Raw genomic sequence first — 24,285 nt, 5'->3', positions numbered from 1 at the left:
CATTTCACCGTCAATCAAAAAGGGATTCGGCCTCAGACAGATCATCCAATCATCATGCAGAAGCCCAGCGTCAAGTCCAGCCCACTGCCTCATAGACCCCCAGAGACGCTGAGCGTCCAATGGGCAGGACAAAGCCTAGCGATTATCCAATGAACGTCCAGTTTCCACAGTGGAACAACCCACTCTAAGCTTCCCCTGCTGAAGTCAGAAGACGCTCAGCGTCCGACTGTGTTAAAGCGCTGAGACGCTGCAGGGATAAATGAGAAGGAGGTCGAGACAGTTACCTGTGATAGGAAGCTGATTCTGAGAAATGGATCCTCTTCTCGTGATCTTTGGGAATTGTTCTACTAAAGAACTGGGTAGATTTTATTACAACTTGGAATTGGAAGGTTGTTTATATTTTTGAGAAACAGGGCTGATCTCGTTTTTTTTCCTCAACCAAGGGCACAGCAGGGGCCCGCACTCCAACACAGTAGGGGGCGTGAATGCACCTGAATCATAGGCCTGAATGCTCAGTTACGTCCACCACAGTTAGAGAAGAAGAAGAAGAAAAGAGGAAAGCAAAGGAAGACTGAGGCTGTTTTCGAATTCGCCTACTATATACTACTTTCATAAGCAGTATGTAGTATGACTGTTCAGTTGGGTTAATTTTTGTAGTATGCTACGCTGGTCTTCAGTTCAAAGAAAACAGAATTTGGCTACAGCTGACTTTTTTTCCCCAAAAAACTTAATTGAAAATGTACAAAATAAACAAACCACGAGTAACTTATCTACAAATATATTGCCAGAGAGAGCATTTTATATTAACTTTCAGTGGTGGAGATGATGAGGATTTAAAGATAAAAAAGAAATGGCTCTTACATTTATATTCCTCTGCTACTCCGGTTGTTGTTGCTCCGCTCTCTGCCATTTTCACTTCTGATATGGGACCAGGCGCCTTGCATTGTAGGTAACAGTAGGCGAAGCAGATTGGTCGGATGCATAGGCTGTTTGCCAAAGCCCAGGTACCTTGCCTTGCCTTGGAAGGCAGTGCCTTCGAAGCCACTTCCTACCAATCAGGGGCAAGTGTCCTGCCTCAGCTCAAAAGGAGATGCTAATGGAACAGCCTACAAAGGCATATTTTTTTACTGTCAGATTCCAGTCACAAATTTTTGTGTATTTGGAGTTACATTGTCTCACATAACATGTGTTGCACTGTGGGCAGTGCTTGGAAAGTTACATACAAACGTAGGAGTACACTGTATGCTCAAGCGGCTATAAATATTGTCATGGGTTGCCACTTTTGTGCGCTTTTTGCTTTTTTATTGTCACATCATTGACACTCTGAAGGTGCAGCTTCTCAGTAATTATAGTTACGCGAGTGACACACAAAACAGTCAAGTGTTGGACATGGTATAAGTTGTTATTTTCAGAGGTGTATTTTGTTGCTAACATTTGAATTTGAATTTACCACGCACCTCCGCTGGAGCGTCTCTCTCTGGTGCGTCTTTTCCTTCCATATTTTCCTTTTTCATAGATTCGCGCGTTGCATGTTGGGTATTTATGGCCGTGGCAAGGCTACGAAGGATACACCTGTGTATCCTTGGTCAATTAGCCACATGCTAACCAAACGGAGGACATATGCCTCCAGAGGACATGAACATTGGAACAGCACTTGGGCAGTGACTGATGATGTGGATGCCTGCCCACACCCACCCCACGCCCACATCAGACCAAGGCAAGGCAAGGTACCTGGGCTTTGGGAACCAGCCATACTGTGGATTTCTCCCGATTCAGTACGTCATCCCGGTGTTTTTCTCATACTACAACTCAGACATTTGTTCGCATACTGCATACTGCATACTGCATACTACATTTTGGTCGAATCAGTAGGGACTGCTAGTATAGTATGGGAATTTGAAAACGGCCTATATGACAGATTATAAGGATAAGGGGCTTAGGAAATTTTTAATTGTTACTATTATGTAGCTATTTCATTATGTTATTATCAAACTAAATAGATTTATTTTGTTTTTTATTATTATTTTTATTACTATTATTTATTTGTTTATTTATTTTATTTATTTTAATATATGATTATTTAGTAGTTCATTTTCATTTATTTACGTAGGACAAGGAAATAAGCAGGTAGGGTCATTGGAGCCTGGCCCACTCCGGGGCCAGAAGGTGGCGGTAATGCCCGTTCTAAGGTGGCCATCGCCGTTAAACAACACAAAGAAGAAGAAGAAAGGAAAGGAAGAAAACGACGAAGGAGAACTCAGGCAATCTATTACTTTTATAAAGAGAATTTAACGCATTTCTTTAATCGTGCTCAGAGAGGCTCAGCTCAGACAGACTAACACGGTGGTGAACTGTTCCGTCGTTGTGAGCGGGGCTTCTGGTGCAGCTGAGAAGGGAAAGGTAAATGAAACTACTACAGGCACACACAGATACCACACTGTCAAGTCAGGTCATATGGTCGTGTGGATACATTGGCGCAGGTTCTCACCAAGTCTCTACAGTGTTAAATAACCTTATGAAACCACAACAGTGCCGGGTCATTCTACCAGCTCATACTTATAAAAGATTTCAAATGTGTTTAGCTTTACGGCAGTATTTGAGGAAGCAGAAGTTCCTCCAGTTGTATTATTCATCAAAAAAAAGTCTCAAGTCCTTGTTAGTCCTAAAATACTGTAAAACAAAACATATGATTCACTTCAATGCAGTTATTTAGTTGGAAAACAATATGATTGGCCCATTTCATGTCAGCAATTCAAGCCCATTGAGCAGCTGTGAAAAAAACAGTTACATAAAAAACTGTACGTTAGAATAGACCAACAATTTGAAAATAAAACAGGAAAGTCTACAATAACAGACTTAAAACTTGAGTATGGAATATGAACTAACAATGGTTGACAAATGTCACTAGAGCTGTATGGAAGATGGATAACACTGGGTAAATAATGTGTCAAGTGAACAATGATCCATAACAGCGAGTACCAGTACCAGGGGTGCGTCTCAAAGCGATAGAGTTCCATCCGTCCTTCCTCCATTTAGAATAGAATAGAATAGAACTTTATTGTCATTGTAACAAGTACAACAAAATTGAAGTCACAGCAGCAATCAAGAAAACAAAAGTAAGAAAGTGTATAAAAAGAGCAAAAAGGTCCATAAGAAAATAGATGATGACAGCTTGTCCATCATTCTCCAGTCAGCCAGTCTCCACCTCCACAGGGTCCAGGACTGAGCTTCTTCAGCAGTCTGTTCAGTCTCTGTCTCCTGGATCCTGTCTGCTCACAGCAGGTGAAGCTCTTGCGTCGTTCTCTTGCGTCTTAGTCCTTCCCACCAGAGATGCGTGGGAGAGATGAGGCGAGGAAATGAAGAGAGGAGAGAGAAACAAAGGAGATTAGTTTTTAGAGCAATGAGATATCCCCTCCTTAAGAGTGTCACATGAAACAACGTGTTTCAGTGATGACGGCATCAGCTGATCACCTCTGGATCATCTGTCAGTCAGCTCTAACAGCTACAGCTGCACATGTGCCCTGTAATAACTTTAATAAAACATAAACAGTAACAGTAACAGTAATTGTGATTTGTCTGTTCCTTTGACCTGTTTAAAAAACGCATAACCATGAAAACCTGCTCTCTGTTTATTCTGTGTGCTGTTTAGAAGCGCACGGATCACTTTACCGATAAAATGCGTCATTATTAATTATTTATGAACTATTTAGTCTTTATCTAGAGCATACTGATCATGAACTCTGAAACTTATTGATATAATCTAGTTTAGTGGTTCTCTAACTTTTTTTTACTGATGTACCCCCGATGATATTTTTTTTTATACCAAGTACCCCCTAACAAGTGCAAAGCAGTTTTGGTTGGAAAAAAGACCTAAAACACAGCGCTGAACTATTAGTGTCTATAGGATATAATACTCAGTTAATGAACTTGTACTTAGATTTGATTCAAATATTGATTGAATTAATGGTGTTGAAGGACTTTTGCTTGGTTGTTATTTTCTGATTATGCATCATTAAATCTTGTGTACCCCCTGGAGTGCCCTCGCGTACCCCCATTTGAGAACCACTTGCCTAGTTGACTCTGTCTCAGTTTTCAGTATTAATCCTCTGTTAAATTGATTTGATGTCGGGTGTGTTCTGAATTTTGTGCTTTAAACTGACATCAAACACACTTTTTAATCCAAGATTTATGATCCGTTTCTGAACAATCCTCTGTGACTGTTTTCGGCTCCTCTTTTCTCTCAATAAACTCTGTTGTGTTTGTGAAGTTTCATGAAGAGAAGTCTGAGCCGCTGCAGCGTCCAATCAGAGAGTGACATTCCATATGGGGACGTGTCTGTCAGTGCAAATTGGCCAGTAAGCAAATTTATTCAGGTAGAAAAACTTATATCATATGTTGATGAACTAGTATCAATATATAAAACCATGTGATGATGCTAGCTGAAGATTAGTCTGAATTGCTAAGTAGTGAATTGTCTGCTGTAGGTAGAGATTGGTTTGGCAGCTTCTTAGCACATCGCCATCTCTCGGTCCGAACTCCAGTCAATCATAATGAAAATTATGCAAAATTTGCAATTTCGTTGCACTTGTTGCAATGACAAATACAGTTCTATTCTAATTTTACTGCCCTTCGTCCTGAATATGTTCTGATAATTTCCATTGCTTGGAAACATCCTAAATTAATGGGAAACATGAAAATTTTACTGAAACATCATTTCAGCTTGCTTAGAGGCGAGCAAATGTAAAAACTGTCTCATGTTACCCTGTCCTCCCTTATGGTTTGGTACGGGTTGGCTCGGCTAAGCTTGGTCTTGATTGCGTTTCCACAGCCAACCGTGCCCCTTCGTGGTAGGCCGCATATAAGCTGGACGCCAACGGTCTGCGGTGTTGTTGCTCCACATTCCGAGATTGGATCGGTTTAGTCTGACACCCAAAACTCGCGCTTCCACAAGGCAGTCCGGTTCGGTTTGGTTCAGTATGGTTTGGCACGGTTTGGTACAGTTAAGCCTGATCTGGTTTGTGTTTCTACAGCAAACTGTGCCCTCTCGTGGTAGGCGGCGTGTAAGTCAGATACCGAAATCCCCAGCTGTTAAATAATTGTGTGATGCTGTAACAGCACGACACAGTGTACCCTGCCAATAAATCCAACAAAAAAGAAAAACGCAACACAGTAAACATAGAGCACAGATGGAAAACATGCAGCATTTTGTCCTCTCTGTAATTGGCATGTAGCTCTTTGATACAAAGTGCAATCAAGCTTTTTTTCAGAGAAGTCTGTGTGCCGCCAGGAGAAATACAGCCCCTGTGGCGGGGTAAGTGACGATTCTTCCAACCAATCAATGGTCTGCAGTGTTGTAGCTCCACATTCTGAGAGTGGATCGGTTCAGTCTGGCACCCTTACAAAAGGGTCCCAAAAAGTGGGACGGTTCGTCTTGGTTATTTGGAGATCTATCCCGGGATAAGTCAGTGAAAACTGACAACATCAGGTAGTTCTCGGTTAACAGACAGTTTATGTGGTTCTCAGAGACTTCTCTTGCTTTCTTCAGCAGTATGAGCCTAAAAAAAAACATTTCCTGGCCTGAAGTTTGCTGGTATGGAGATGAACTTGCGATGCATTCCAGGAGTTCAGTTTTGTTTCTGTCTCTCTGCAGTTATGTTTCTGGTTGATCCAGGCCTGTATGTGGGCTCTGCAGCTGACTTGAACGACATTCAGGCTTTGGCAAAAGCAGAAATCACTCACATACTGTCTGTGGACTCTGTGGACCCGGGCCCTCTGTCTGCTGATAGGGACTTCAGCAGGAAGTGGGTCAATGTTCTGGATGAAACGACATCGGACCTCCTTAGTCACTTGGATGACTGCTGCGTGTTCATTCAGAAGGCAGTGGATGGAGGGGGGGCTGCTCTTGTTCACTGGTAAGTAGGTCTGTCACGATAACAAATTTTGCTAGACGATGATTTTCCAAAATATTATTGCTGATAAACGATATTATTGTCAATATTATTTTGATTTTTTTTCAATTTTTTCATTGATGTAATTATGATAAATGGGATAATAAAGTGAGTACACCATATCAAAAGCAATAAACTTTAATTTCTTAAGAGTATTTAACTGTCATTAAAAGGTCAGGATCTTTTAAATAAAATAAATCAAATAAAAATGATAAATTTAACAAACAAGAAAGAGAAAAAAAATACAATGAAAATGAAATGGACTCTCTTTTAATAAAAAATACATGTCAATGAAAATAATTAATACTAATCAAAAACAATAAAACATAGACCCTGTCTCTAAAGAAAAAACAAAACTCCAACAAAAGAAAACAACAACAAAAACTATAGCCTAAGTAAAAAGGAGTTTATACAGTTCCTGAATTGTTTGTAACATGTACGTTTTCCCAGTCAATCCGTACTGTCTGTCAAACATTTTTAACATTTCTGGCTTTCAACCGTATTGAAGGGCTGCATTTCTTTGGCAATGTAGCTGTCTTTGAGCGCCCACCATTTGGTGCTTTTATTTCTATTTACTTAGCAGACCAAAAGCCTCAGTAAGAGCGGATTGTCAAAGAACAAGGCTCTGCTGCACCTCCCCTTCTTCTTCTTCGTCGCCACTATTTTCAAACAAATGCGACATATCAGCTCGTTGGTGTTCATGAGCTCACACTTTGTTCATTCTGATAAAAAACAAAATATTCCCACACTGGGACTGTGGCAGGCGGCTTAAGAACCGTATCTTTTGTGCCATCACTCATATTAGCGGGTGTTTCCTCCTTACCCCTCAGGACGCTCGCTTCAGCTCTCTCCGTCTGTACGCGCGAGCAGCCCCTTCTTCACCCCAAAGATCGAATTTTTGACAGATGCTCACTCCGCTATAAATCCGCTATAGAACCTATGCACCCAGATGTTAGGAAAGATAGACGTAGCGAGCCATCTTCTCATTCAGCCTCTTTGGTGGAAAGAGAGGAGGAAAACAAACATGCACGCACGTGTCAGTTTATCGAGGCTGGCAAACTTACCGAGGAGGTTTTTATTTATTGTTCAGTTAATTGATTTACTGATTATCGTGACAGGTCTAACAACTACAGTCATTTAAGTCCAGCTGCCTTAAGTATGTAATGTAAACATAGATACAGGGAAATGTGAAGTTTAAATTCTTTGTGTGTTTTTTTTTTTTTTTTGTATGTGTGTGTGTGTGTGTTTGTGTGTGTGTTCAGTCATGCCGGAAGAAGCCGCAGTGCCACCATCATCATTGCCTTTCTAATGAAGCGACACCATCTGAGCTTCACTGACGCTTACAACAAACTAAAGAGTGTTAAAAAGGATGTGCAGTAAGTTTGAACATGTTGGCCTGTACTGCTCCTCAAAGTGTCTGTGACATCACTGTGTTGTATTTAGCCTTAGCTTTGATGTATTTTTATTTTATCACCAGGGGTAGAAAGAAAAGACTGTATTTTGTATTTCGTTGAACTTAGCCTTAGAGACAGATATGTGTTTTGTGTAATGCCTGATGTGCAATAAACTGTTGATTAGCAGCAGGGGTGTCATGATAAGAGAACTCAATTTCAATATTTTCAGCAAGATCTTGTGCAATTTTAAAAATTTTACAGACAGATTTGGTGATTTCTATGACACATGAATATGTGAAATTCTGCACACGTTCAGTCTGCACAGCAATCTTCTTTACTTTATATTTATGATTTAAACATGGGAAAGGAGGATAGCCCCTTTTATAGGCTGACAGTATGGCTGAACATTTTTTTACCTTTCTGTCTCTCCAGCTTGGGGTAGCTTTTTGGTTGATAATACAGAGGATACAGATTGTTTTTTACACACGCTTTGGTACTTTCTGGGTTTAATAACAGCAGAAATTACAGAAGTTGTATAATATTAAATGACGTGGTAATAAAAAGTGTCTTAGTTTTGAAATGTTTATAACCTTCATGTTAAAGTCAGTGTTGTGATCAAACAACATTCAGCCCTCCAGTAATCTTGAAGTAATAACTCATTTCTGATGTTCATTGTTTTAGGGTCAACAGTGGCTTTGAGGAGCAGTTGTGTCTGTATGAAACCATGAAGTGTGAAGTTGACATCTCCAGTCCTCTTTACAAACAGTACAGACTGACCAAGCTCTCAGAGAAATACCCTGGTACGAAGCACACACAAACACAGAGTATAGACACACATCAGTTGTCACAGTGCCATGTTTTCTTAAACTGGTGACTGATGTCTATGAGTGTGTTTTTGTTTGTCATTCACTGTCTGTGTGAGCAGAGTTGCAGCGAGTTCCCACTGAGGTGTTCGCCGTTGACCCAACTGACTCAAGCTCCTGTGAAGTGTCGTATCGATGTAGGAAATGCAGGTAAAAGTTGGTTTCATGAAAACTATGGTATTAACGTTCAGAATGATCAGAGCCTTTATGCACATACAGCCATTAGCGATAGAGGATAAAAGCAGTAAGCATGAGACACCCCAACAGAGCTTTAAATGTAATGATAGACCCCACCATTACATGCACTAACACGCACTGGCAGGACTTCAACACCTGTTGGGCTGCTTTAACTTTTTTTGATCCAAGACTTGAATTAAGTGTTTTGTACATAGCTCCTCACAGTTTTTAGCCTGTAGCCCTGGTTCTCCTGACCTCATAAAAGTATAGAAGTTCATATTGCAGTGAAAATTGAGTCCACCATGAGTAAAAATGTGGCAGAAGCAAAAACCGTCCTAAAAATCAAATCAGCTTATCTTAGGTGTAGGACTGTGTAGTTTTTATAAAGATAGAACCATACATTTTTTTCATGTGTTCCTTATGCCTCAGGGTACCTAAAAATGTGTTGTATATACTCCACCTTTTTTAAAAATATTTTTTTTATGTCTTTTATTGTAATTTTAATGTCCTGGAATTCAAATTCTTTATTTTGGGGCCTTAAGCAGATATGAGATTAAAAGGTGACTAATTACAATAATTAATCACAAATCCTGTAATTTGTTAGATTAATTTTTTTAATCCCCTGACAGCACTAGTCACAACATTTTTTCATTTCATTGTTGTTTTTGTGGAGTACGCAGGAACAGTTTGAATGTGTTGGATATAGATTTTCCAGGAAGTTCCCTGGATATTCTGATATTCTTCAGCTGCCTCCTTTTAATGGTTTAACCTATTAATTGGCCAATTTTTGGCAGTCATGCATGCAGCTAATGCTACAGCCAAATGACAGTTATTGTTTTGGTGCTGTGCATTGTTTTGCTTACTGATACTAGAAAAAAACAATTTTTTTCTGAATATTTATTATGGTATGGATCAGTAAGTCATATTAGTGTTAGGGCTGGGACTCCCGGCTTTGCTCCTGGCTTGGTTTTCTTTTCTGATTTTTGGGTGCAGATTCAGAAAAAAATGGGATTCTTCGATATTTCTAATTTTTGCGTTTTTCAGCTTGCTTTTTTAACACCAGGCCATGTGAAAAGTTGAATGATGATGATGATGTCTACAGACCATACCAGGAGCCATATTTTCCCCAAAAATACATATCACATGTAAGTCAGTTTTTTTTAGGATTTTTCAGGGGATCTGACAACTAAACTTTTTCCACCCAAGCTTATAAACAAAGACTAAAATGAAAGATTTGAATTAAAAAAAAAAAAAAAAGATTTTTGAACAAAAAAATGACAATTTAAAATCTCTGCACTTTAAGGATTACACAATGATGTGTTATTACTAAATTTTTACCTGTGAATGTGATGTTAGTAGACAGCTGGCTGCACCTTTAAGTTTAATTGTTCATCCACCTGAGCATCAACATTCCAAAACTGAAAGAACACTGAAAAACCAATGTTAAAAATGTGGGAGAATGCTGCAGACACAGAATAAAAATCAAAGGCATGGATAGGTTCCATAAAGTTATAAGATTAGAGATTTTTCCTGGGCTGACACCTTGTTTTGACAACAAACACTGTGAGGAGTGTCTGCATCAAATCAGCTTGATAGCATGTTTTCTATCTGAGTTTCATTACCAGCTGATTTGCTGCAAGCAGTGCTGTTGCAAGCAACACAAATCAACAGAAACTGTAGAACAGCAGCACACCATCACTGATCATTTCTCATAAGAACCATAGAAAGTTGTAACTAGTGCTTTAGTTAATAAATTTAGTGCTGTTTTCCTTTCTTTTCCTCTGTGGATGCCAGCAGCTCCACTTGTTTATTTTATATGTCCTGTTTATAAGAATCAACTTTACTACAAGAAGAAAAAATATGTCCTGTCTTCAGCGCTGTACACACACCTGTCCTTCTCCCCTGCAGACGGGCTCTGTTTCGCAGCTCCAGTATTCTCAGCCACCCTGTTGGAGATGGAGCACAATCGTTTGCTCACAAGAAGTCCAGTAACCTCACTGGTAATTATCAATCCATACATTAATCAATCAGAACCTCACACATAGGCAATATGGACGGCTCCATGAAAGGTGTTTCACAGAAATCACATTAAAAATCAATATGATCACTAAAGGTGACATTTAATGTGTTGTTATTTAGGAGGCATCCAGTGCACATCTTACTTCATTGAGCCAGTGCAGTGGATGCAGCAAGCCTTACTTGATGTGATGGATGGACAGGTATGGTTCAAACACACTCAGGCACTGACAGAATGAGAAAATCTGTGTTATTAGTTGACATAAATGACTGTGATGGATTTTAAAACATCAGCTTAACATTTTTTGGTGTGTGTGTGTGTGTGTGTGTGTGTGTGTGTGTGCGTGTGTGTGTGTGCGTGTGTGTGTGTGTGTGTGTGTGTGTGTGTGTGTGTGTGTGTGTGTGTGTGTGTGTGTGTGTGTGTGTGTGTGTGTGTGTGTGTGTGTGTGTGTTGAGTGCGCCTGCAGCTGCTGTGTCCAAAGTGCAGCTCTAAGCTGGGCTCATTCAACTGGTGTGGGGATCAGTGTTCCTGTGGACGCTGGGTCACTCCAGCCTTCCAGCTGCACCGCAACAGAGTGGATGAGATCCGAAGACTGGATGTAAAGAAATAACATTTCAAGTTTCATGATATAAGAATAATGTCTTAAATACAAGGAACTAAACTAATATAAACGTCTTACTCCATTGGCTGTTTTTACTCACAATTCAGGCATCATTTTTTTCCTTTCTGGACTTGGCAGGTGAATATGGCTCATATTAAGTCTAAAAGGGGAATTTTTACCAAAAATAATCACTTGCTGAGATTTCAGTTTTTGTAATGTTAATCATTTAATTTGAGTGGGATATACCGGAGAATACAGTGTTGTGTGTCTGTGAGTATGATGTAACAGGCAGGACAGTGGTGTTGTGAGAGCTTGAAGAGAGTTAGTATGGTGTTTGTGACAGTATGATCGTGTATTAAGGAGTGGTGTGTGTAAAAAGTGTTGATTTTGCCCTACACAGCCTTTCAGTATCCAGTCAACAGCTCTTCTGGGAGCAAGTCTCAAACCACATTCTGTTATGAGTGATTCATACATCACATCAGGGATATATTTTGTACACTGTGAGAACAATTACATGATTTTTGTGAAGTTGACCTTGAGATTTCTTTCACATTTGTCAGACCTCTCTTTGATTTGAGGAAATCTTGTGAATAAAGATAACTTTTTAAGATATATTTTTGTTGTTTTTTATTTTGTGTTATTTTCAAGGATGTAATCTTAAACTTAAATCAATAATACAGTATATTATCTTCATCGTTTCAATAGGTAGCTAATATTTAAGTACAAGGGCATTTGATCATTTCTTGATAAAATTCATGTGAGAGGTGACGAGTTTTCTTAAAAATGTTTATTTTAAATCTTTGTCACCGTGATGTAATTACATGCACCAGTCTGATATCTGACACACCAAAACTTATAGCAGTCTTTGTAAAGAATAATGTATTAAATTCACATTCATGTTTACCCATATTGGTGAGCGTTTGATGGAGTGTTTGGTGGATTGGCAAGTGTCACTGCATGGAAAGAATATATATGTGAGATTTAGATTTTACAGTTCTGAATTTATTATTTGGTGAAAGTGAAATAAGGATAGCAGATAATACTCACTTGTTCACTCTGAACACATTTTACAGATTGGTTTTATTGCAAAACTGAAACTAAACCTGTCATTAACCAAAAAAAAAAAAAAGATCATAATAATGATAGGCTAATAATTTAAAAAAAGGATTTTGAAAACAAACTCAAGACCTTACTTTTAAGTCTCACATTTCACTGACATTTATTCTAATTTAGCTTGTGTGACTCTAATTTATATATATATATATATATATATATATATATATATATATATATATATATATATATATATATATATATATATATATATATATATATATATATATATACTTAATTACTACATTTGATTTTGTGTGCTTTTTATTAAGCCACAAACCATCATAGTTTAATTTCTTTCAGTCGTGGTTTTCAATATTTTTTAAAGTTGATTATATTATAGTATATTTAATTTTTGTTTTGTACTAGGTGATCTTTATTGATAATTCAGTTTATTTTTAAAAATTGTATTTATATTGCCTTCATTTTGTTTGTCTGGGATTTATATCTTAATTGTCAACATATGGTTCATTATGCTTCACTTTATGGTGAAGTTACTTTTAGGTTTGATATTCGTTGGATATTCGACAGACATTCACTGCCGACCGAACGGTGCCTTCCCACTCCTTATATCCAGGAATGGCAGCAGCAATGCCGTTAGGTGTACTCAGCACCTCGCTGTTATCATCGGGTTTTGAGAACAAGGGACCGTCAGGAAATTACCAATTAAAATCCCAATAAAGCAGTTTTTCTTCAATGTCTTACATGTCATTTGTCGAGGTGACTAAATTACAATCTTGAACAGAATCATTGAACAACAAGACACACCTCTTTTTATCCAAAATTGATCCTCTAAAATTTTTTGGTTAAAATTTTATGCCAAATTTGGACTCTTTTCTTCAATAGCTTCCATGTTAAGTGACCAATTATCCTGAAATAAATCTTTAAAAATTGAGGTATATTGAAACAACAAGACACACCCCTTTTTTTGCTAATTCGTCCTGAAAAAAAAAAATCTGTTGAATTCTAAGCCAAATTTGGCCATATACAGCTATTTTTTAAAGATTGATTTCAGGATTATTGGTCACTTGACATGGAAGCTATTGAAGAAAAAAAAGTCCACATTTGGCTTAAAATACATCAGAAAAATGTTTGCAGGACCAATTAAAAATAGGTAGGAGTGTGTCCTATTGATTAAATATACAGCTGTTTTTCAAGATTGATTTCAGGATTATTGGTCACTTACTGTAGAAGCTATTGAAGAAAAGAGTCCAAATTTGGCTTAAAAATTCAACAGAAAAATTTTGCAGGGCCAATAAGAAATAAAAAAGGGGTGCGTGTTATTGTTTAAATATACAACAATTTTAAAGATTGATTTTAGGATAACTGGTCACACGGCATGGAAGCTATTGAAGAAAAGAGTTCACAATTGACTTTGAATTAAACCAAAAAAGTTTGGAGGATCACTTTTGGATAAAAAGAGGTGTGTCTAGTTGTTCAACATCACTGCTTCTGTTCAGTGTTGCAAACTTAGCGACTTTGTCGCTAATTCAAGGGACTTTCTGGAACACCCAGCGAGAAAATTAGAGAAAAGCGACTAGCGACAAATCTGGAGACTTTTTTGGTGGTCGGAGGCTCCAAGATCACGTGAGAAAAGTAAAAATAAAAAGCGCTCGACAAATGATATGTAAGATACTGGAAAAAACTGCCTTATTGGGGATTTTAATTGGTAAGTTATTGACGGTCCCTTGTTCTTAAAACCCGATGATAACAGCGAGGTGCTGAGTACACTTCATGGCATTGCTGCTGCCATTCCTGGATATAAAGCGTGGGAAGGCACCGTTCGGTCGGCAGTAAATGTCTGTCGAATATTCAACGAATATCCGCGGTTCATTATTTATGTGTTTCCTCATCAAGATCTCATTAATGTGTCCTCAGATCACTCTCTGTTATTAAATCTCATTTAGTAACTTTTTAATATAGGTTATGTGTCACTTAAATGACTGCTGTAAATGTTTGCCAGCTTTTAAACTTGTATAAATAGTACAGTGCAGAAAGACATAAACTCCAGTCCGACAGGGAGCGGCATTGCACAGCTAGCCTGTCAGTCGTCAACCGAGCAACATGAGCAAGAAGAAGTTGATTTCCCTGCTGACGAGCCACAACATCCCTCTAACGTGACTGAAGGCTTTCTGCTGTCTGTCAAAGGTGGGCATGCGGATATTTCCTCTCGTGGTTCGTGGATAGTGTTCAGGAGGAGCGTGGGGTTTCTGTGAAGTCATACGTTTTACTCTCTCACGTTCTGTAACTCTAATACTCTAGCTAAGCTAACGTTTACCGTGGGCAAACTACATTCAACTGCACTACATTCAGTGACAGCTGCGGGTTAACGCTCTGTGCAGGCTGTCATAGAAAACAACAATCCCTGTATAACTTAGTTTCTTCCTCCGTTCACTCAGATCCTCTTTTCAGTGGTGCCGGTATGGGTCGTGGCTGTGTGGCTGAAGACACACTAGAGGGATACCTGTCCAGACTTTGTGGGCAGCCTGCATGTACAGTAACAGGCCTGCTCATTGGACAGGTGAGAAAACACACACACACACACACACACACACACACACACACACACACACACACACACACACACACACACACACACACACACACACACACACACGAGACTAGAGTCTGCATCAGCCTTGAGTGAACTCTGTGCTGTCAATCATTTTCTACATTCAGTCACTTTAACCTGTCACTTCTGCAGCACATGTCCAAACCATGGTCCAAACTGCCCTGAACAATCACAGGCGTAACTCTGTGTAACAGTTGTATACACTCTGACTGTATTTTTACACTATATATTCACATTTTTCTTTATTTGTACTCTCTTTATTTCTTCTACTCTTTGTAATCTGGTATCACTTACCTGCTGCCATGTCTGTGTTTCTGCAACATCTGAATTTGCTCTCTGGGGGAAAAATGATCTATAATCTGATCATATCCCAGTTGCATGAGAAATTGTGCTGTCTATGGAGTAAAGAGAAATTAAATTGTATTATTCTTGATGTATTTCAGAGCTCCGTCCAAAAGAATTATGTCCTAATGGCAGCTCGAACACCTCCAAGGGAAGACTCATCTGCAGCATCCAGAAACTCTGTGGACAAGGAGTGGGTCACTGAGCATGCCCGACAGGTGAGCAAAGAGCTACTCTGTAATGCTATAAAGGCTGAGGAGGTCCTGTGCTTAAACACTTAACACAGAGATCATTTAAGAAAGATCAGAGTGAGATAGCACAGCTTTTGTGGAAGCTCAACTTTTGCAGTTGAGACTATAGATTATAATTAGACATATATGTAGAAGTCTGACTTTTTCAAGATGCTCTGGAGCAGTTACTAAAGACATGTTTGCCCAGTTTCACAAACAAGACTTAAGCCTAGTCCAAGACTAAAATGTAGTTTGAGCTGGTTTAACTTTAAGTCACTTGCACAGATTAATCTTAAAATAGTCATAGATTTTGTCTGTTCTGGATTAAACAAAGCCAATTGCAAGACGGTGGATCAGAGCTACTCCAGGACTTAATTGAAGTATATATTAATCCTGCAAAGAGGCAGGTTTAACTTCAGCTTAGTGCCCTTAGTTCCTTTAGTTTGTGAAAGGGAGCACACAAATGGTTTGGGAGCATGGAGTATTTGGAATATTTAAATGAAGACCAATATATGTGCAGATTGGAGTAATCCATTGAATCAGTTTGATGAAACGACTTTCCAAGACCGCTTTCATATGTACAAACTAAGACGTAGTGGAGATAGTCACTTTGCTTGAGCCTAGACTTTTGTCCATGTCTCAAAGAGGAAGGCCTGCACCCAGTTCTCTCCAAATTCTGATCACTTTGAGGTTCTTGGCATCCCAAGCCCTCCTCTTCTTGTGTTCAATGGCCAGGGCTTGACATTAACACCCGCCAACCCGCCAAATGTGGGTGGATTTCAGCTGTTGCTGGTAACACCGTCACTCCTACCAGACACTTTGGTGGGTTGAATTATTTAATTGTAGTTTTCTGAAACAGCATCTGAAATACTAAACCCATTGCAGTATGAGACTACGGCACTACAACTCCCATGAACACTGCCTGCACTCAGTGTTTGCTCATTGGTCCATTCTCTAAGTCTTTTGCTGACGTGACTGCTGCCAGGCGCTCTCTAGTCCCGACTTGGACAACCTGAGAGCTCCTAGTGTTTAGCGCCTGATAACATCATTTAAAACTTCACTTGCGTCTTTTTGGCTCTCCAATGTAAAAAGATCCCACGATTGAAGTCACAAACTAGCATCAAAACTCCCTTAACCTTTAAAAGTGAGGACATTTATCAGATGGAGCTCATTTAAGCTCACGCTGCACCATCTCACCAGCAACACTCACCAAGAGCAGGGGAGGAGGAGGAGAGGAGCTCACGTAGAGAAGAGAAACTGGTTACAGATATGAGGAGCTGTAGGAACAGTATTTAAACCTCCTAATATACAAACATTTATCAGAGGTTGATGTAAAAGTTTACACTGGAAATACTGTAAACCAATAAACAAATATGATGTATAGTCCAGTGTCACTTGTATATGTTGTTTTCCTCTTCATGACGCATTTTTTGATGGATACGACTTCAAAAAATGTATGATTATACTACAGAGTGACTTAAAGTCCAGAAAGTATGGTACTTAGTTTATAACTGAAAAATTACTGTTGTAAATAAATATTTAAGCGGACAGTGTTTCTTGCTAATTTTTTTCAGTTTAGTTTTTATCTTTTCAACTAACCTTAAAGCAACAACTTTCATTAAATTCAATAATAAACTACTGCCTTTATGACTTTGTCTTAATAGACTGCATATTTTCATTTAAAAGAACAACCCTACACACAACTGTTTAAAAACTAAATACCTGATAAAGAGCCATAGCTTTAAACATTTATGTAGTCTTGATTTAAGTGTAAACGGGTCATTTACATTTTAAAAGGTTTTTAATCTAGTTCAAGTAAACTTCTGCACGTCATTGTCAGCTTTACATAATTATTTAAAAACAAAATTGTGGCTAGTGAAAATGCTGAGTGGTAGTAACTCTGGGAAACCACTAGCCACAGTGGCTGGTGAGCAAAAAAGTTCATGTCAAGCCCTGTCAATGGCAGCAGTATGGCCTTCACTTTTAACTATAGCATGATTTCACATAATTTGTTTAAGTAGAGTTTTTTCAAACGTAGTGAAGTTCTTTCAGCTCATTTTTCTGGCTTCACCCTTGTTTGGTGTCAAAATTCCTTTCGGCAAAGCTGCCCTCAATTCCATTCCAGGTTTTTAGAATCACTGTTAGGCTGATGGGCTGTGCTCCCACTTAGGCTAATGAGAATTGATGCAGGTATTGTCACTTAAGCTTACTCCAGGACCTTATTGTGTGGGACTAACTAAAACAAATGTAAGCTACGCTCATGCAAGCTACTTAAATGACCCAGCTTTACTAGTCTGACTTAGGCCTACTCCTGGCTTAATATAAGCCTTGTTTGTGAAACCGGGCCGTTGTGTTTTAGCGAGCTGCTCTTGATGGCCAGCTCCAGAGAGGGAGCTGTCTCAAAGATTTGTTTAACATGTATCATAAATCAGCTACACAACACATGAACAAGAAGTGTCCCCCTCAGCTCACCAGTAATGGGAAAACTCTGAGCTTCATCAGGGTGACAGCACACAGGGTGAAATTGTGAGGCAGAGAGTGGAGATGCAGACTGTTCAACTTCACATTTGGGTGCAAAACAAGAGAAACGTCACTGTCCTTCAAAACTTGCTCTTGAATATAATTTGGATGGTTTGCATTGTGAATTAGACCTGAGTCAGGTTGGATTGTGAGAGCGAACGTTAGATTTTTCCTCCCTTTGTGGTTTATTGATTTTCGATACCGTGAAACACATTGTGGATTTCAAACTACCCATCACATTATTATCCTCTGTTCTGATCTTCTTCAGGTGTCTCGAATGCTTCCTGGAGGACTGTCTGTAATAGGAGTCTTTATCATCAATGATAACGATGCCAAGGACACTGTTGCAACACTCCAACATGTAAGATTCATACAAGCACAGTCTCTGTGTGCATGATCTATGCACTCTCTAATAGTGCATGGATAAACATTGAAATAGCCTCCCAGCCAACTTAAATCACTTTCTGCAACATTTTTGTGAAAAGAGAGCACATTACCTTCTGATTTCAAAAAGGTAAAATAATATGGGCGTATTCATAAATCTTGTGACAAACAATTTTCCTCTGGCACTTTTACTTTTCTTGTGGAGCAGTAATTGAGCTCAATTTGTTAACACCAACCACACTTAAACCATGTTCATGAAGTTTTCTGTCTTGTGTACATACCTATGGTGTGTTTTAACTCTTACGTTTTTGAAGTTGTGGATCACAAAAATGTCTCACATGATTTTTTTGGCATACACTCACTGGCCACTTTATTAGGCACACCTGTCCAACTACTCGTTGACTCAAATTTCTAATCAGCCAATCACACGGCCGCAACTCAGTGCATTTGGGCATGTAGACATGGTTAAGACGATCTGCTGCAGTTCAAACCGAGCATCAGAATGGCGAAGAAAGGTGATTTAAGTGACTTAATGTGCCACAAAGGATTAAGGCAGTTCTGAAGCCAAAAGGGGGTCCAACCCGGTACTAGCAAGGTGTACCTAATAAAGTGGCCAGTGAGTGTAATGTGATGCTTTTGTTAAAAAATTTGCCTGTTTTGACCATGTGCATCACCCCATTTCCACTGAGCTGTCCGGTACGAATCAGTACAGTTTGGTCCGGGTTGGATCAGTAAAGCCTGATCCTGTTTGCTTTTTCCACAGCCTACAGTGCCCATCTTGGTAGGTGGCGTGTAAACCAGGTGCTGACAAATGCGTCAGCCACATAATAACGTAACGGCATATCAGCGAGACACAGTGTACCCTGCGAACAAAAAGAATAACACGACACAGTAAACAAAGAGCATCCAGCAATTCGTCTTCTTTGTGATTTCCATTTGGCTCTTTATTACAAAGAACAATCAACCTTTGTAGAAGTGATGATTCTTTCGACCAATCAACAGACTGCAGTGTTTCTAGTTCCACCTTCTGGGGTCAGATCCGTATTTCTGTCACCCCAACGGGGAGGGTACCAAGGAGTGTGATGGTACAGGTTGGTAATTTGGGGACCCATCCTGGCTTTGGTCAAAGGAAACACTACAGAATGCGTGTGATACCAAGACAAACCAAACTGAACCGCTTGGTGGAAACAGGGCTCATGTGTTCTTCTATCTCTTAATCGTCTGACTTTGGTGTGTAGCTGGTTTTTGCAGTGGAGAACCTGATCTCGTCAGAGCATTTGTGGATCCCTTCAGATGATGACATCACAGACCGCATCGCTCTGCACATCAACCCTAAAACCGGAAAGTATCCTTTGGCCAAGCATTGAATCAGGTCTCTGTCAGATACTCTGCATGCTTCTTTAACTTCACATATCAGGATTGTCTGCAGGACATTTGATGTCAGAGATCCAAAGGTTGGAATACCCCTTTAATTTCTCAAACCTCGGCTTTAATATACAGCTAATGTATTCCGTTTTCTATATAGTACCATACCGTCATATCCTCTGAAACACTGACGTCACTAATACTAAGACAGCTTTTATTAAAAGGTGTAATTAACCAGATGTGATTTTGCTGTGATCTGTCGTGTTGACCTCATGTCACAGAGTACGGCCAAACCTGCTGACTGGAAATACAGCTCCGGTGTGTGTTCCTCCTGGAGCACAGTGTCCTGTCGTGTTGATGTTGACATGATGGTCTCACTCCCAGACAACAGGACCAGTACTGAAGGCCTGTCAAAGGATCTGAAGGTAATCGGAGTCTTAAACCCATAAACTTTAAAGCATCATCAGACCCGTTCTCACATCTCTTTGTTCCAGGAACAACTGAAGCCTTGGGCTGACCAGATTGGGAGTGCAGCATTTTTGATTGATGGAAAAATGCTTCCAGAGGACGCTGAGCTCACAGTGGGACAGGTCGTATAAATATTACTAATATCCAGGATGTGTAGATTCAGCCAATGAGAAACACAGCTGACATAAATATTTACTTACGTCTTAGTAGTTCATGTTTGATTTCCCCACAGAAGAGGAATGTGACACAGGGATTCACAGCTCAGCTGCTCGTCACCTCAGTAAGACACGCATACACACAACTGTTTAACAACTTTATCCTTTTTCATCCTCCTCTGTTTTACCCAATTTCTACCCTTGAACACTTTGAAAATGTAAAAAAATGAAAATGAAAAGTGCATTATAAATATTATTTATCATTATTATTGTTATTACAGCTAAGGTACTGGAAAGCTGTTTGATTTAGAAAACATCACCAAGCTGCTGAGGAATGTAGTTTACTGCCAATACCATGATGTGAAGTGCTGTCAGTGGCCAACACTGATTTGTGACTGAAAATTTTAGAAAATTTCAGAATAAAACTGCCAAGTAAATATGATTCCTGTACAAGTTAGTCATGACTCCTTTTTTTTAAACTTTTTTCCAGGATGAGAGGTCGTCACTTGTGATCCAGCCGTGTGGAGGCAGCGTGTCAGTCAGAGGAGCCATTCACAGCACAGCGCTCGTTCACAACAACAAACCAAAGGCCAGACTGGCTGAAAAGGTAATTATTTAACTGAGAGAGTGACGCCAAACAACATCATGAGAGCATGGAGTGACTTAAAATCTCTCAAATGACAGCTGCTGAAGAGGGACGTGGTTTCTACAGTGGTCACAAGAGTTCAGATGGTGCTGGAGGAGCTGCTTATATCAGAAGAAGAGGGTAGAAGCAAAAAAGAAACAGGTACACACACACACACACACACACTCACACTCACACACACACACAGAGCTCTCTCATATGCCTCCGTCTCTGGCGGTAGTTGCAGTGTTGCCATATCAGAACCTCAGTGGTGGACAAATGATGACATTTTCTTAACAAATTTACTCAGTGTGTCATGCTTCTGTTTCAGTCTAGGCTGGAAAATACAAAAACAAATGTGCTTCTCTGCAGCAAAGTAAACAAATGTTGCCAAGTTAAAATGAAAGTTATAATAATAATGATAATAATAATAACAATAACAATAATAATAATGATATAAACTAGTGAAATCCTAAAAACTGGATAAAATAAGTTGAGTTCATCAGCATCTACAACTCTTGTAACTCTTAAAACTTACTTAGTATACAAGTACAAAAAAGGAAGTATTGAATTTATGTATGACTGATTCAAAAAATAGAACCATCCTATATATCAAGAGCTAATATTTTTTTATCGCAGCTGCAGCTACATTAGTGTTTAATAATAAAAAAGATAAAGCTACTCCAATAAACAGTAAACCACTTTATCCAACCTGCATAGTAAAACTGGGCAAGGCCAGGCCAAATTTAAGCTTTGTCCTGAATACAGTCTTTAGTGTTATCTACTGAAAGGATGGGCTTATATACTGTAGCTTAACTAAAAGATATTTACAATCCTCAATAACTACTATTTTACTGCTCTGCTAACAGCCTCTGTTTTTTTTCATGTGCCTTTTATCCAGAACATTTCTGTCTTCCTCGTCGTGTCTACTGTCCAGTCAAAGGAAGCGGGCCAGTGTGTGTGTGCGACTACCAGTTCAGCGATGAGGACTTGTCTGAGGTCACGGACAGGTTGACAGAGATGCTGGATATCAACGTCGCTGAGGCGGACTTAGATGACACACGGGAAACGCCTTCAGAGTTAATGGAAAGAGATTTTGTAACAGGTAGATGAATCGTGTTTGTCTTAAGGTATCTACCTCATGTGATTCAAAGGGCTCTAATTTTGTGGCGCAGCGCAGGGGGCGCAAGCCTGGAGCACCCTGCGCAGTGTTAATTTCATGCGGCACACCGCCGTGCGCTGCCAATTTGACAATTTGGTAGACCGTCTGCACAGAGATGGGTGTGACGGCGCACCAGGGTGAGTTGACGGCGCACCAGGAGGAGGTGTCAGCAGATTCATGTTGGCGCAGTGACAATTTCGTGCCAAAAACAGTGCAGAAAGCTCGCCAGCTCCAACCTGGTCTATCCTCGGCGCAAAGCGGAGCGCACCCTCCACAGCTGTAATTTGGTGACAGGTGCACATGTCAACAAAGCCTCAGAGGCAGGTTTCCAGAGTGTCAGGCACATTTTAATGCAATAAACAATCACAGCAATCACTATTTAATGTAACTGTCTGAACCAGCATATACATTTATATCTATATTAACTGTCCCGTCACATCTGATGTCAGATTAAAGCCGTTTGTCATAATGGAAAGTTAACCTGACGGCAGCTGGAAGTTTGATGCACATCTTACAATTAAACAATAAACAGCCTTAACATCTGATACTGAGTATATATCTGGTTCTCTCATTTCATTTAATTCAAAGAAAAGAGGGAGAGAAAAGAAGAAGAAAAAAGAGTCAAAATAACTGTATGTCACTCAGGATTTACCCGTGATTTCCCATATTTCTCTGTTTTAGTCTTTATTTTTAACCTGATCTAAAAAGATGGAGTACATTATTGTAAGGAGGATGAGGTGGAGACACTGGGAGAGTATACAGTATATCACCAAAGGTTCTGTTATTTGGCGATTACAAACCAGGAGTGCAGGTGGATCAAAAGTATTCTGAATGGATAACTGTCTCTTCATTTTGTACCTGACAAAGGAACAGGTATGCCTGCGCTTGCGCCTGGTCTACGAAATTAGAGCCCAGAATGTGTTTGTCTACATTGTTATTTTTCAACTCAACAGTCATCATGCATTCTAATTAGAGCCCGACTGATATGGGATTTTTGGGGCCAATACAGATACTGGGGGCAAAGAAAAAGCCGATATCGGATATATCAGCTGATATATATATAATAAATTCATTGATATACACAGGATATATACTGTATATGAACACAAATTATTATGATACCCATATGATTCAAGACAGAGACAGAACACTATTAAATTAAAACAAGGAACTAATTATAAAACTGTCAAGATAAGAACTGTAGTGTAAACCAATGATTAATAAGAACAAGCTGTAAACACAATAATAAATAAAGAAGTCAAACTTTAAACACAGTGAGTAGAAAAAAAGTCATTACATTAGATAATGGTGGACGCATGAATTTATTGTTGCATGCATCTTTGTTTATTTTACAAAGGTGCAACTTACACAATGTTAAACATTGTTACACACTCTTTAAAACTTACGGGAAAAAACCTTGAATGCTTTCCTTGGCATGTCTTAACAGTGCGTTTTTTTCATGGAGCACTAAAGTGTAGAGCGACATTGTTTTGCAAAGTCACAGCTTACCATGGAGTAAATCAAATTGTTGCCGTCCTCTTCTGTAGTCGACTAAGTGTGAGTGGGGGAGAGGAGGGGCTGCAAAGAATGGTCTGCATGTGAGGGGGAGGGGCCAAGCACTCCGGCAGCGTGCAGCCCAACACACAGACACACAGGAGCAGGAGCGGCTCTAATTCAAATCCAACCTGCGACCTCGTTCCTGCATGTCTCTGCCCAGTTTCACCCCGTTTTCTGCTCTGAAGATTTACAAAGCCTGAAAATAACTTCCCAGTGTTGAAAGAAATTTGCTCTTTTGTGACAGACCTTCAAGAAAAAGTCCTCTTGGCACTTTGTCTTTTGGCTTTTTCTACTGTACATTAACCTTCCCCTCCAAGTAAATATAAAACATCACATCACGCTGCATCATGTCGGTCAAAGTAAAAGATCCAATGAAAAATCCAGTGTCTACTCCTTGTTTAGCAGGTCTTAAATCTGGTGCATTTAAAACACATTCCCATGTCCTGTGCCTGCAGACAGCTGAAGTATCTCATTATTTATTTGAGCTGTTTCTGTTTGGGAAGCCTTTGTCAATACTTAACCTCACAGACAAACAGGCAGCAGTGCAGGATGTTAACTGATAGAGGGTTGTTCATTGTCTGAACTGAGTGAATCCAGGTCCAGTGGAAACTCTGATACATCATCTCTGCATATGTTGAAGATCAAACCATAAATGTATGTAGAGTTTAAAGAGGAAAGTTAAAACTTTACTTTCTCTGCTTCCTACTGATTATACAAAAACCAGAGCTTTCAATTCTTTGATTGTGTGACCTGTTGCTTCTCTTGAAGCCAGGTTTGAGGTTTGATTTTATT

The 24,285-nt window shown here is 39.4% G+C and overlaps 2 protein-coding genes across 3 annotated transcripts; both read left to right on the top strand.

The window, feature by feature from the left end:
- The first annotated feature begins 2,218 nt into the window (after window positions 1-2,218).
- dusp12 (dual specificity phosphatase 12) lies at window positions 2,219-11,614 on the top strand. 2 transcript variants are annotated; one of them, XM_074688976.1, is made up of 8 exons: window positions 2,219-2,261; window positions 5,651-5,912; window positions 7,211-7,324; window positions 8,024-8,142; window positions 8,268-8,355; window positions 10,291-10,382; window positions 10,522-10,601; window positions 10,866-11,614. In XM_074688976.1, the coding sequence occupies exons 2-8, from the start codon at window positions 5,653-5,655 to the stop codon at window positions 11,007-11,009; spliced, it is 897 nt and encodes a 298-aa protein (XP_074545077.1). In that variant the 5' UTR covers window positions 2,219-2,261; window positions 5,651-5,652; the 3' UTR covers window positions 11,010-11,614. The 2 variants fall into 2 exon arrangements, with proteins under 2 accessions (XP_074545077.1, XP_074545078.1); XM_074688977.1 differs by lacking the exon at window positions 2,219-2,261 and adding an exon at window positions 2,297-2,400.
- Window positions 11,615-14,535: 2,921 nt separating this feature from the next.
- On the top strand, window positions 14,536-21,887 carry odr4 (odr-4 GPCR localization factor homolog). The gene is made up of 9 exons (XM_074689579.1): window positions 14,536-14,634; window positions 15,129-15,245; window positions 18,046-18,138; window positions 19,400-19,506; window positions 19,591-19,615; window positions 19,808-19,951; window positions 20,640-20,756; window positions 20,834-20,936; window positions 21,712-21,887. The coding sequence occupies exons 1-9, from the start codon at window positions 14,536-14,538 to the stop codon at window positions 21,885-21,887; spliced, it is 981 nt and encodes a 326-aa protein (XP_074545680.1).
- The last annotated feature ends 2,398 nt before the right edge of the window (window positions 21,888-24,285 follow it).

This window comes from Halichoeres trimaculatus, unplaced genomic scaffold (assembly GCF_033239565.1).
Source record: "Halichoeres trimaculatus isolate MK-OKI-2021-1 unplaced genomic scaffold, fHalTri1.1 fHalTri1_scaffold_15, whole genome shotgun sequence".
NCBI classification, from domain to species: domain Eukaryota; kingdom Metazoa; phylum Chordata; class Actinopteri; order Labriformes; family Labridae; genus Halichoeres; species Halichoeres trimaculatus.
This window is presented reverse-complemented; position numbering and strand designations above follow the sequence as displayed.

Bases quoted from the DNA above. Each gene is read 5' to 3' on its own strand.
- dusp12 (XM_074688976.1), top strand. From the start codon at position 5,653: ATGTTTCTGGTTGATCCAGGCCTGTATGTGGGCTCTGCAGCTGACTTG. The intron at 7,325-8,023 runs GTAAGTTTGAAC...TCATTGTTTTAG, and splicing joins AGTGTTAAAAAGGATGTGCA to GGTCAACAGTGGCTTTGAGG. The intron at 8,143-8,267 runs GTACGAAGCACA...CTGTGTGAGCAG, and splicing joins GCTCTCAGAGAAATACCCTG to AGTTGCAGCGAGTTCCCACT.
- odr4 (XM_074689579.1), top strand. From the start codon at position 14,536: ATGGGTCGTGGCTGTGTGGCTGAAGACACACTAGAGGGATACCTGTCC. The intron at 18,139-19,399 runs GTAAGATTCATA...TTTGGTGTGTAG, and splicing joins CTGTTGCAACACTCCAACAT to CTGGTTTTTGCAGTGGAGAA. The intron at 20,757-20,833 runs GTAATTATTTAA...CTCAAATGACAG, and splicing joins AGGCCAGACTGGCTGAAAAG to CTGCTGAAGAGGGACGTGGT.